The 12,732-nt window shown below is 40.7% G+C and overlaps 1 protein-coding gene across 1 annotated transcript in view; it reads left to right on the forward strand.

Annotated features, from left to right (window-relative positions):
- The window catches only part of LOC138824334 (phosphofurin acidic cluster sorting protein 1), a 112,172-nt gene that overhangs the window by 67,311 nt on the left and 32,129 nt on the right, over positions 1-12,732 (forward strand). The window contains exon 2 of the mRNA XM_070018150.1: positions 8,472-8,559. Coding sequence (XP_069874251.1) covers positions 8,472-8,559 — 88 coding nt within the window. The remainder of the gene's footprint in view (positions 1-8,471; positions 8,560-12,732) is intronic.

The following is a 12,732-nucleotide window of genomic DNA, read 5'->3' on the forward strand; positions in this document are numbered from 1 at the left end:
CATCTATAAATACAGCTACTCAGGAAGCATGAGACTCATCTCCAGTGAACTTCTGAAAAGTTGGAAGTAGAGCTCTGTAGCTAAAGTGGTAGAGTACTAGCCTTGGACAAAAAGCTCAGGGATAGCACCCCAGACCTGAGCTGGATTGATAAGATTTATTCTCTACCCACCTCTCTCTCTCCGCCACCCTCTCTGTGTAAGGTTGTACCCCACAGGAGGAGGAATTAGTAACAAGATAAAGGAGGATGAATATGGTATAAGTATGTTATATAAAATAACTGTAACTCAGGTGGTAGTAGCTCATAAAACCTCAGGGACAGCACCCAAGCCTTGAGCTTAAGCCCCAGAACCAGCAAAAGTAAGATTTATTTCATCACAATAAGAAAATTTGATTGCAGTTCTTCCTTCTGCTCTCTTTCCTTCAGCATCTCATTTCCTTCAGCATCTGGCATTTATAGTTACTTTGAGACCATGCCCAGTACATTTTCATATTGCTTCTAACCCTTCTGATACAAACTAGATGATTGTGCAGGCTTTAGATTTAAAATTTGTACCTTATATGTGGACTTGAAAGTGATTATCTATATCCCAGAATTCTTTCTTTCAAGGTGAATGATCTTTGAATTAGCTGTTTTTTGGTTCAGGGTGTTTGTGTTTGTTTCTGTTTTTGTTTTTTTTTTGTGATACTGAGTCTTGAACTCAGGATCTTCTGATGCTAAGCATTCTACCACTTGAGCCATTCTTTAGTCCTCCTTTAGTCATATATGGACAGGCTGGTTCTAGGAACCTGATTAATACAGGAGATGATTAATATGAGCAAAGCATAACCAATTTATTCTACATGTACACAGGAATCTTCATAAGAGAATAAAAGCCAAAGAAATGGCCAACATAGCCGGACCCTGGTGGCTCACGCCTATAATCCTAGCTACTCAGGAGGCTGAGATCTGAGGATTGTGGTTCAAAGCCAGCCCAGGCAGGAAAGTCCGTAAGACTCATCTCCAATAAACCACTTGAAAACCAGAAGTGGCGCTGTGGCTCAAGTGGTAGAGCGCTTGCCTTGAGCTGAAGAGTGCAGGGACAGCACCCAAGCCGAGAGTTCAAGACCCACTATTGACCAAAAAAAAAAAAAAAAAAAAAAGGCCATGTGATACCTTTTTTTAATTTAACATATTAGACAAAGAACAATATTTTGTGAAAGGATAAATGGATATGTAGACTAGGGTAGTAAATTCTAGAGACATTACTAAAATATATGGGGAGGGTAGTAGATGCTAGTATAAGATATGGATTACTTCAAAGGTTGTTTATTCAGGTTCATTGTAGCCTCAATTACCAGTCTTGGGTGTCAAAGGCTATTTTCTAGCCTGATAAAGAACATCCTCTGTAAATAATCCTATGGCTTGTTGCACATAGAGAAAGAGAACCAAATGTCCTTTTGAAGTTCCACTTTCTCAGGTGATTTGAGCTTGAGATAATCAATATGCCAATTTGGCAGCATATTATTATTTGAAACCCTATCAATGCAAACAATAGAATAATGCCATTTCCTTTCTTGTAAAGTCTTTTATCTGAAATATGTAACCTCCCCCACCCCCAGTAGCTGTGTGTTTCTCTGAAAGTATGAATTTTGTCTTGGGGTGGGATGGGTAGGGATGTCAGAGAAAGTTGGAATTATCTCTGGATAAACAGAAAACCATCTGGTTATACAATGCTTTTAAATGTACCATTTAAAGGTAAAATGGCAAGTTGTTTCAGCCCCCAACATGACCTACTTTTTAAAATGCTGATTGTCTTTGTAGAGAAAGACATCTTGAATCCAAATTACTCTGTTTTCTTGCTTTATTTGTTTAAACATGGTTAGAATCTGTCAGAAGTAAAGTGTTTGAAGAGCGAAATAAAGGGAGGAAAGAAGTGGAACAAGAATGGGAAGGGAGCAAAAATAATAGCATAGGGCTTCCATTCTTGGCTTTTCAGTTTTGTGAAGCAGACAGGTCTGGATGCCTGAGATGCTTCCAGAATCTGGACACATGACTAAGATCTTTCTATTTAGCCTTGTATGCTATGTTCCTTTTCTTGTATATAGTTCTACAGGTACAAGATCTACTTAAAAAAGGCTTTTAATTTTTTGTGCCATTATTGTGCTTCTTTTGAACTTCACAAAATTAACAATTTCTTCCATGCATATGATGCAGTTCATCATTCAAGTCTCATTACAGAGAAAATAAATTTAGATGTATTTCAATTCTAGGAGATTTTAGTAATAGCCCCTACCATCCTGAGGTAGGGCTAGAGGAGGACATGACTGAACCTTCTGTGTTTTTGTGTGATATATCTTTTTCCTTGTATGTAGTTCTAAAAATACAAGAGCTACTTTGTGTGCATGTGTGCGTGTGTGTGTGTGTGCGTGTGTATGTATGCTCACGTATGTGTGCATGCATGCTGGAATCAGGGCCTGGGTGCTGTCCCTAAGCTTTCTTGCTCAAGGCTCGCACTCTACCACTTGAACCACAGCTCTACTTCCTGCTTTTTGCTGGTTGTAGATAAGAGAGAGGCTAATGGACTTTTTTGCCTGGGCTGGCTTGCAACTTCAGTCTTCACATCTCAGTATCCGGAGTAGGTAGGATTACAGGTGTGAGCCACCAGTGCCCAGCTGAGAGCTACTTTTTAAAATGCCTTTTAATTTGCTGTTTTTTCTTTCCACTCATCACATTCACATCCCCAATCATCACCCTTCCCTGTGTGGTCAGATAAAACTTAAACTCTTTCCAAAGGGAAACCCTGAGACTGCAAAGAAGTTTATTCAAAAAGCATTTGGTGCCAACATATTAACTAGTACTGAGTGCTGTAAACTTCACTAGTTGGTTGCTCAGCCTAGTCCCTATGGAGACCAAAGTGCAAATTCCATTCCTTGCACTGTCTTCTGTCTTCATTTGTTCATCTTGAAATCTTGTCTTCTGGCCTCATCTTTATCTGTTGCTTACTTATATTTCTGAAGAAGTACGTTTCAGTCAAGCTTTGTTTTTCTTACTCCCCTGAAATGTATAATTGTGATCACCAGTATTCTCCATTTTGTCAAATCCATTGATCATTTTTTTGTTTTGTTTTCTGTCTCAGCTTATTTCACCTCTCAGCTATACTGGAAACATCTTCCTAAGCACTTTTTTCTCCACGTTTATGAAAGCACATCCTTTTGGTTTTCCTACCTCACTAGTACTTCTCTTTCTTTTGCTTAGCCTTTCTCCTCTGGCAAAGTAGAACATTCTGGAAGATCTCAGCTAGTCCCATTGCTGTAGATATCATTCTTCTGCCTTGATTTCTAATTCTGTGTCTCTAGCCTGATTTTTCCTTTGATGCCTATAGCCAGCTAACTATTCTAATTTTTCCACTTGGATAGTCAGTAAGTCTCAAACTGAATAAACTCGTGAGTGTTCTGCTCTCGCAAAACTTCCCCTTCTCTATCATCTCATTACATAGTACCACCAAAATCCACCTTGTTGTTCAAACTAAAATCCCTGAAGCATCATGGTGTTTTCTTTTTTCCCCATACACTGCATTCAATCTGTCAGCAATGTCAAATCTGTGAGAATGTTTGTTTTTTTTTTTTTTTGGGTCCGGTCGTGGGGCCTGAACTCTGGGCTTGGGCGCTGTCCCTCAGTTCTTCAGCTCAAGGCTAGCGCTCTAGAACTTGAGCCACAGCGCCACTTCCGGCTTTTTTTTTTTTCTTATGTGGTGCTGAGGAATTGAACCCAGGGCCTCATGCATGCAAGGCAAGCGCTCTACCACTGAGCCAACTTCCCAGCCCCGAGAATGTTTTTTAATTCTATTCTTTATCTCATTGCTTCAAACTTTCCTGCTGTCTTAGCTGGACCATATCCATAGCCTCTTGAATGATTAGTCTTCCTGGTCCAGCCCTCCCTTTTTTTTGGCGCAGGGGGGGCGGGGGGGTCCAGTCATGGGGCCTGAACTCTGGCCTGGGCACTGTCCCTCAGTTGTTCAGCTCAAGGCTAGCACTCTACCACTTGAGTCACAGCACCACTTCCGGCTTTTTTCTTTTTGCTTATGTGGTGCTGAGGAATGGAACCCAGGGCCTCATGCATGCAAGGCAAGTGCTCTACCACTGAGCCACCTTCCCAGCCCATCCCAGCCCTCCCTTCTAAGGGCATTATTCACCCAGCAGCAGGGTGATCGTGTATAAATCATTGTATATGCTTTATTTACTTAATATTGTTTACTTACTATTTCCTTACTATTCATAAGCAAAGTCAGGTCCCACTGTAGAGAGTGTGTTGTGGGGCTTGAACTCGGCCTAGGCCAATGTCCCTAAGTTCTTTTGTTCAATACTAGCACTGTACCACTTTGAACCATAGTGCCACTTCCAGTTTTCTGGTGATTAATTAGAGATGAGTCTCACAGACTTTCCTTCCTGGGATGGCTTAGAACCATAGTCCTCAGATATCAGCCTCCTGAGTAGCTAGGATTACGAGCGTGAGCCACCGACGCCCAGCAAATTCCATCTGTTTTCCTAAAAATGATATTATTTAACTCTTTTTATTGTTAAATAATACTTCCTGTGAATTTTAATCCCTTTGTTAGTTGGGCATCTAAGCTGATTTCATAGCATGCCTGTTATGAATAGGTCTGTCTACAAATTTGCTTTCCCCTCTTCTCCCACTTCTTTTTTTTTTTTTTTTTTTTTTTTTTGGTACCACTCCTCGGGCTTGAACTCGGTCTGGGCTCTGTCCCTGGGCTTTTGTGCTCAAGCCTAGTCCTGCCCTGGCTGGCTTTAAACCCTGGTCCTCTTATCTCAGCCTTCTCAGTAGCTAGGATTACAGGCCTAAGCCACATGTGCCTGGCAAAATGTTTTCTTAAAAAACTCTCATTAATCTGGGCAGTGGTATGGCTCACAACTATAATCCCAGCTACTCAGGAGGCTGAGATCTGAGGATCATGGTTCAAAGCCAGCTCGGGCAAGAAAAGTCCAGTTATTTCCAGTTAACTGGAAGTGACACTGTGGCTCAAGTAGAGTGCTAGCCTTGAGCTGAAGAGCCTAGGTCCAGAGTTCAAGCCCCATGACCACCAACAACAACAACAAAAAAAAACAAAGCCGAGTGCCAGTAGCTCATACCTGTAATCCTAGCTACTCAGGAGGCTGAGATCTGAGGATCATGGTTCAAAGCCAGCCTGGCAGAAAAGGCCGTGAGACTTATCTCCAATAACCACTAGAAAACTGGAAGTGGTGCTGTGGCTCAAGCAGTAGAGCACTCGCCTTGAGCTGAAGAGCAGAGGACAGTGCCCAAGCCCATAGTTCAAGCCCCACAACCAACAAAAAAAGAAAAAGAAAAAAACTCATTAGGTCAAATTAACCATTCTTACTATATTTTTATTTGAACAATGATTTTAATATGTGAGTAATGTTTGAGAAGAAAAACATTGCTTAAGCTTTTCCTGCATTCCTTTCTTCCTTCCCTTTCAACAAAGATTAAGACGTACTAGGTTCTTCAAAAATCTATGCACATGTACACTTTTTACCTTTGAATTTCATATAGCAGTTCTTTGTCACAGATGAGAAAATTTACATTTAAGTCTTTTTCACGTGAGAATTGTCATATCTGCTTTTAATGGGCAAATCCTATGAGGCCTGTTTTCTTATTTAGAAGATGAGATTGTAAAAGAGGAGATATGTATAACTTTTTTTGGTCTGTACAAGTCATTGGCATTTATAACCCCAAAGTAATTATATGCTTGTAACCTTATGTCCAATTCATAGACATATATGGTGGCCAGGAAATAAAATATGCTTAAACATTTTTCTTAGTTCTATTTTTTTGTTGTTTGGCTCTTAATCTTTTTCTCATTCTCTTGATATTCTTTCATATGAATAATTTGGGGATAAAATTGCCCCATTCAAACATCAGGATTAAAAATTTAGTTGTTTTGCTCTTTAAAATTCTGCTTTTAAGCCAGGCGCTGGTGGCTTACTCCTGTAATCCTAGCTACTGCTACTCAGGAGGCTGAGATCTGAGGTTTAAGGTTCAAAGCCAGCCCGGGCAGGAAAGTCCATGAGACTCTAATCTCCAATAAACCACTGGAAAACCAGAAGTGGCTCTGTGGCTCAAGTGGTAGAGCGCTTGCCTTAAGCTAAAGAGCTGAGGGACAGCGTCCAGGCCCAGAGTTTAAGCCCCATGACCCATTTTTTTCAACAAAAATCTGCTTTTAGGTGTACTGATTTAAAAATAATGCCTTAGTTTATTCTTTCCCAGTCAAATCATGCTGTTTCATGAAAAGAATGTTAAATATCTTTATGTATTTGGGAAACTTGTTTTTATTGATATATATATATATATATATATATATATATGTAATTTTTTGAGAGTGAGAGAAAAGGAACTTTCATTTATGGAGCCTTATCTGTTATCCTACCTAATCTTTACAACAACCTTGTGGTTAAGCACTATGCTCTTATTTATTTGTTTGTTTAGTCAGATATGGAGCTTGAACTCAGGGCCTGGGCGCTGCTCAGGCAACTTAAGCAACAAAAGCACATTACTTAGTACATTGCCTGTTTGTGTCTAAAGGTGTCTATTCAAGTAGAAATACTAGAAATGAATAGTTGCTCTCACTAAAGAGAACCTTCTTTATATTTTCTATTGATTTTCACTTTGTGCTGAAAATACTGTCTGAGGGAAGACCAACCTTGTTCTTCCTACCTTATGATTAAGTAACCAAAGCAGAGAGAAAAGTGACATGTTTGTATGGTGCAGCCACTTCCTGTTAGAGCAAAGGAATAATCCAGTCGTTTGTCTTGTGTTCCTGCATTTATCTGTTCTGGTCTCAAAAAAACCATCATTGATTCAGAGATTGTTCTGGTTTTTTTGGGGGGTCCGGTGGAGGGGGCTGAACTCTGGGCCTGGGCGCTGTCCCTCAGCTCTTCAGCTCGAGGCTAGCGCTCTATCACTTGAGCCACAGTGCCACTTCCGGCTTTTTGCTTATGTGGTGCTGAGGAATCAAACCCAGGGCCTCATGCATGCAAGGCAAGCACTCTACCACTGAGCCACCTTCCCAGCCCTGTTCTGTTTTTTATTTCATCCAGATCTCTTTCATCTTTTTTCTGTCTAAAATGTGACCATTTTGTCAGACACCAGTGGCTCATGCCTATAATCCTAGCTGCTAGGGAGGCTGAGATCTGAGGATTGCAATTTGAAGCCAGCCTGATAGGAAAGTCTTGTGAGACTCTTACCTCCAATGAACTAACGAAAAACCAGAAGTGGATCTGTGGCTCAAATGGTAGAGTGCTAGCCTTGAACAACCAAAGCTCAGGAACAACACTCAGGCACTGAGTTTAAGCCCCAGAACCAGTGTGTGCACACACATGTGACCATTTCACTGTTCATTGGTGTCTTGTTAGAAAGGAGATGGGAAGCTGGATGCCAGTTGCTCATCCTCGTAATGTGAGCTACTCAAAAGTCTGAGATCTGAGAATCACTGTTTGAAGATACTGTTTGAAACTTTTTGTCTCTAGTGAACACCAAAAGCTGGAATTTGAGCTGTGGCTCAAGTGATAGAATGCTAGCCTTGAGCAAAAATTTCAGGGTCAATGCTCAGGCCCTGATATCAAGACCCAGGAATGGCACCTGTGTGCACATGCATATACACACACACACATACACACACATGGAAATAGGAATGGAATCTTTCCATTTCTTGTTAGACCTCTGTAGCTATAATATGATGGAAATTGATTTGAAACAGATGCAAGTTAAGGATCATTTGTAGATGTTACTAGAGACTATTTTTCCTTCATCTTAAAATTAAGCACAAGCTAGAATAATGTATAATAATATAAAATTATATTTTGTTCCATTCTGTACCTAGTTATCAAGTGGACAGCTTAATTCTTCCAGATATAATCTAATAGAATCTAAAGAAAACAGTTTCTGGGTGAGAATCTGCCTGTGCTCCAATAATATTTGTTCCCTACAGCCTCAGCCCAGTTACTTGCTCTCCTTTTGTGTAAATCAGCACTTCATTATTCAGTGTCACCCTAATTGTCTGGTAGACTTAAGTCCGTTGCTCAACTAGGTTATAAATTTCTCAAAAGGAGAGAATATGCTGGATACTGGTGGCTCACACCTCTAGTCTTAGCTACTGAGAGCTGAGGATTGCAGTTCAAAGCTAGCCAGGGCAGCTTTGCTACAAGGTAGCCATAGTCAAGGAAGTTGACAGTCAGTGAGACTGGAGAGTAAGGACAGCCACATCAACTTTTAGTTAAGGTGGGGTAAGGGGGGCAGTGTCCTGATTTGTGACACTTGACAGTTTCCTGGAACAAAACAAATTTGAGTTAAAATCAGATCTATTACTGTTAAACGCATGTCCTCTTCATGTTCTTCCTTTGATTAGAGTGTATTCTCCCAGCATTTGTTTTATGTTTCTTATACTTGACAGAGCCTTCTTTCTCTGGATTTTTCTAGGCTCTTCAGCTTGACCCTGAAGAAACTCATCATGCTAAAAGAAATGGACAAAGATCTTAGCTCAGTTGTCATTGCCGTGAAGCTGCAGGTGAGTTGAGCATTGGGTTTTCAGGGCTCAGGGAAGCTGGGCCATTTGCCTGCCATTGTGCTGCAGTTCTCCTGGGAGCTTCTCCCCTCTTCACTTAACAAGGTGAGGGACAGTTGTGGCATAGCATTTGAGCTCACAAAACCTACTAAGTCCCAGTTCTACCTCTAGCTAAGGCAGCAGTTTCTTTACTCCTTGCTTTCTTTGGAGAATAGTATCGGTCCTGCTAGCTGAGCACCAGTGGATCATACCCGTAATTCTAGCTACTCAGGAGGCTGAGATCTGAGGATCACAGTCCAAAGTCAGCTGGAGCAGGAAAGTCCATGAGACTCTTAATCTCCAATAAACCAATCAGAAAACTGGAAATGGTGCTATGGCTCAAGTGGTACAGGACTCGCCTTGAGCTGAAGGACTGAGGGACAATGCCCAGGCCCAGAGTTCAAGACCCACGACTCACCCAAAAAAAAAAAAAAAAAAAAAAAGGTCCTGCTGGCTGCCTAACAGGATCAGTGAGGCAGATAATGCCATATTTTATGAACCATTCAACATTACTAGGGTGGCTAGTGTTGGTTTCAGTCTTTGTCCTACAGTTTCTGGGTTGGGGAAGCACTTTGAAGTTTTCCCATACGGTGAAAAGACAGATTATATTAGTCTTGGCAATTTAAGATTGTACTAGCACTCTATATTACCTTTATAATAACAATTTAAAAATTTTAAGTAAAAGAAATTTACTAGTATACTTTGTATTCTGGATAGTCCTCACACTTAATTCTTTACATTTAATTCAGTTTTTTCAAGGAACTCAAAATATTTCACACAAGGAACTCAAAATATTTCACGACTGTTTGTACTTCCTAAGTATTCCTGAATTCAGAAAAGGAGAAAGGAAAGCCTGGCATTGGTGGCTCGTACCTATAATCCTAGCTACTCAGGAGGCTAGATCTGAGGATCATGGTTCAAAGCCAGCCCAGTCAGGAAAGTCTGTGAGACTGTTATCTCCAATAAAGCACCAGAAAATTGGAAGTGGCGCTGTGACTCAAGTGGTAGAGCACTTGCCTTGAGCTGAAGAGCTGAGGGACAGCACATAGGCCCAGAGTTAAAGCCCTATGACCTACCAAAAAAAAAAAAAAAAAAAAAAAAGGAAAGAAAAGGAGAAGCTGAACAAGAAAAGTGTTCAGGAATTTACCTGTTGCCAAGCTAATTACCAGTGGCAGTTCTGGAACTAGAAACCAAAGAGAATGTAATTTATATTTCATTAAACTGCATTCTCAGGCCTTCTATAATGTTAAATCCTTCCTAATGATGACTCTTTAGGGCTTAGGGGGGAAGGATCTGAAGGGCCTCTGCTGTCATTAAATAATGATTGAATTGAGCCTCATTCATTGCAAAACAATGAATTACATGGCAACTCCTTAACTAGCTAGAATATTTTATTAGCTAGTTCCTGTGCTATGAAACAGTTTCTTGTACTTATATTGGTTTTCATTAAAATTAACAACTGGGGGAAAGTAAAGAAAGGGGTGACTTTGTTCCCCCCCCCAAAAAAAATGTATTGAAGCCGGGCACTAGTGGCTCACGCCTGTAATCCTAGCTACTCAGGAGGCTGAGATCTGAGGATCGAGGTTCAAAGCCAGCCCAGGCAGGAGAGACCATGAGACTCCTATCTCCAATAAACCACCAGAAAACCGGAAGTGGCGCTGTAGCTCAAGTGGTAGAGCTCTCGCCTTGAGCTGAAGAGCTGAGGGACAGCGCCCAGGCCCAGAGTTCAAGCCCCACGACCGACCAAAAAAAAAAAAATGTATTGATTACCGACTCATGAAATGGCAATCCAGCTGTACAGCACCTTAATAATAACAGAAAATTATATTTTTTTAGTTTGCATTTCTAAAAATTCCACATCTGGACAGATGTTGGTGATTCATGCCTGTAACTACACCGGAAGCTGAGATCTCAGGATCATGGATCATAGTCAGACAAACCCATGAGACTTATTGCCAGTTAACCAGCAAAGCCCTGGATTGGAGGCAATGCTCAAGTTGTGTAGCACCATCCATGAATGGAAAAATCCACATCTAGCCTAGTACCAGTGACTCATGCCTCTAATCCTGTCTATTCAAGATCTGAGATCTAAGGATCATGGTTCAAAGCCAGCACAGGAAAGAAAGTCCCTGAGACTCTTATCTCCAATTAATTACCAAAGGGGGGAAAAACCTGGAAGTGGAACTGTGTCTCAAGTGGTAGAACACTAGCCTTGAACAAAAAAGCTCAGGGACAAGTCACAGGAAGGGGTGAGGAGGGCTGGGAATGTGACTCAGTGGTATAATGCTTGACTTGCATGCATGTAGCCCTGGGTTCCAATTTGTCAGTGCCACATAAACAGAAAAAGTCCGAAGTGGTGCTATGACTCAAGTGGTAGAGTGCTAGCCTGAACTTTCCTACCTGGGCTGGCTTCAAATCATGATCCTCAGATCTCAGCCTCCTGAGTAGCTAGGATTACAGGTGTGAGCTAGTGGCACCTGGTTTCCCTTTTCATTTTTGTGCATAATCCCTTTCAAATCTATGGAATGTTCTCAGACATTGTTGATTGAAAAGAGAAATGTGGGAAATGATGTGAAGTGGCAGCTTTCAGTACTTCGTCCTCCTTTCTGATGTTTGCCCCATTTCTAGGTCATAGGCAGCGTTCCAGTTTGCAGGAATTGTTTCCTTTGCTAATGTTACTTTCCTATGCAAACACTGGTGGTATAGTTTTCAATTCCTGATGCTTTGCCATTTCTGCAAATAAATTTTTTTTGCCAAAATATTACTTTTCTTTCCTAAGTTAATACTAGAGAATCTGTAAATTATAAAATGATATTTAAAACTATAAATGTTCTGAATTTTAAAAATTATTTCCCAGCAGCTTAAAATACTTACAGATGTTACTACATTCATGTATTCAATCACCTATTTATTGATTCACTAGTTACTGATAACTGTTTACTGAACATCTATTATATAACCAAATATTACTCTAGGCACAGTGATACAACATGAACAAAACAGACAAAAATCCCTGACTTTAAGGAGCTTTACATTCTAACAGAGCAGCAATGTTTGAAATAAGGTTCATAAAATGAGCTACTTATGACACTTTGAAGATACAGGAAGTCAAAATTATTTCATGGTTATGAAATACTGTTGTTTGCCTTTTCCCTGTTTTGTACTTGCACTGAAGGTACTACCTGTTGCAACAGTGCATAAAACTCATGGCACTGCAGCACAGATGCACTAGAATGTTCCAGTAGTCATTGCACCATTATCACCCATGTTCATGAGCTTTTCATCACTAGATTATATATAATAACTTAGAAAGAGGAAAGTCTTATTTTGGCTCATGATTTTAAGGTTTCAGTATGCGGTTGCTAGGTCCTGTTGCTTTTAGAGTCAAGACTATGTATCATGATTGGAGCACCTAGAGGAGGAACCTGCTCACCTCATTGCAGCTGGGAAGCACAGAAAGAAGAGAGCCATGTACCAGTGGCTTACATCTGTAATCCTAGTGACTCAGGAGGCTGAGATACAAGGATCATGGTTCCAAGCCAACCTGAGCAGGAAATTCTATGAGTCTCTTATGTGAGCAAAGTGCTGGGCCTTTGAGTCTTGATCTCTGCTGCTGACCCCTATTGTCTGTGTCTTGGGATTGATTTGATAAGTTATCACATTAAGTATCTAAGCTACCAAGGAATAGCCTGTTTCTACCAGCCCTTAGATCTCTGGGTTCCAGTGAGTTCTAATGCTGGCTACCATTAGGTCCTGAGGAAGGAAGGGACAGACTACATTAATGGGTTGAAGCTACAAACTCAGCCATTGCCTTGATTTACACCTGAAAATGAGTCAGTGACTGTAGTAATCATAGGAAGAATGACACTACTATTCACCAAGTGGTAGAACCTAAGCTACAGACAAATAGATGCGATAGCAGCCTTCTACATTCACAAATAGGTATAAAATGCAATTCACATTGCTGAAGTAGCAGGTAAGAGGTTTTTTTGTTTGTTTGCTGGTGTTAGTCCCAGAACCTTCTACATGGCAAGGCAAAAGCTCTATTATGGAGCTGCATCCTAGCCCTTAGTTTACATCAAAGGAATGCCACTGTAATGGTTGTACCAGCACATGTTTAGGAGTATTTGGGGGTGA

Source organism: Dipodomys merriami, unplaced genomic scaffold, assembly GCF_024711535.1.
Source record: "Dipodomys merriami isolate MVZ:Mamm:240054 unplaced genomic scaffold, mDipMer1.0.p SCAF_128, whole genome shotgun sequence".
In the NCBI taxonomy this organism is placed as follows: Eukaryota; Metazoa; Chordata; class Mammalia; order Rodentia; family Heteromyidae; genus Dipodomys; species Dipodomys merriami.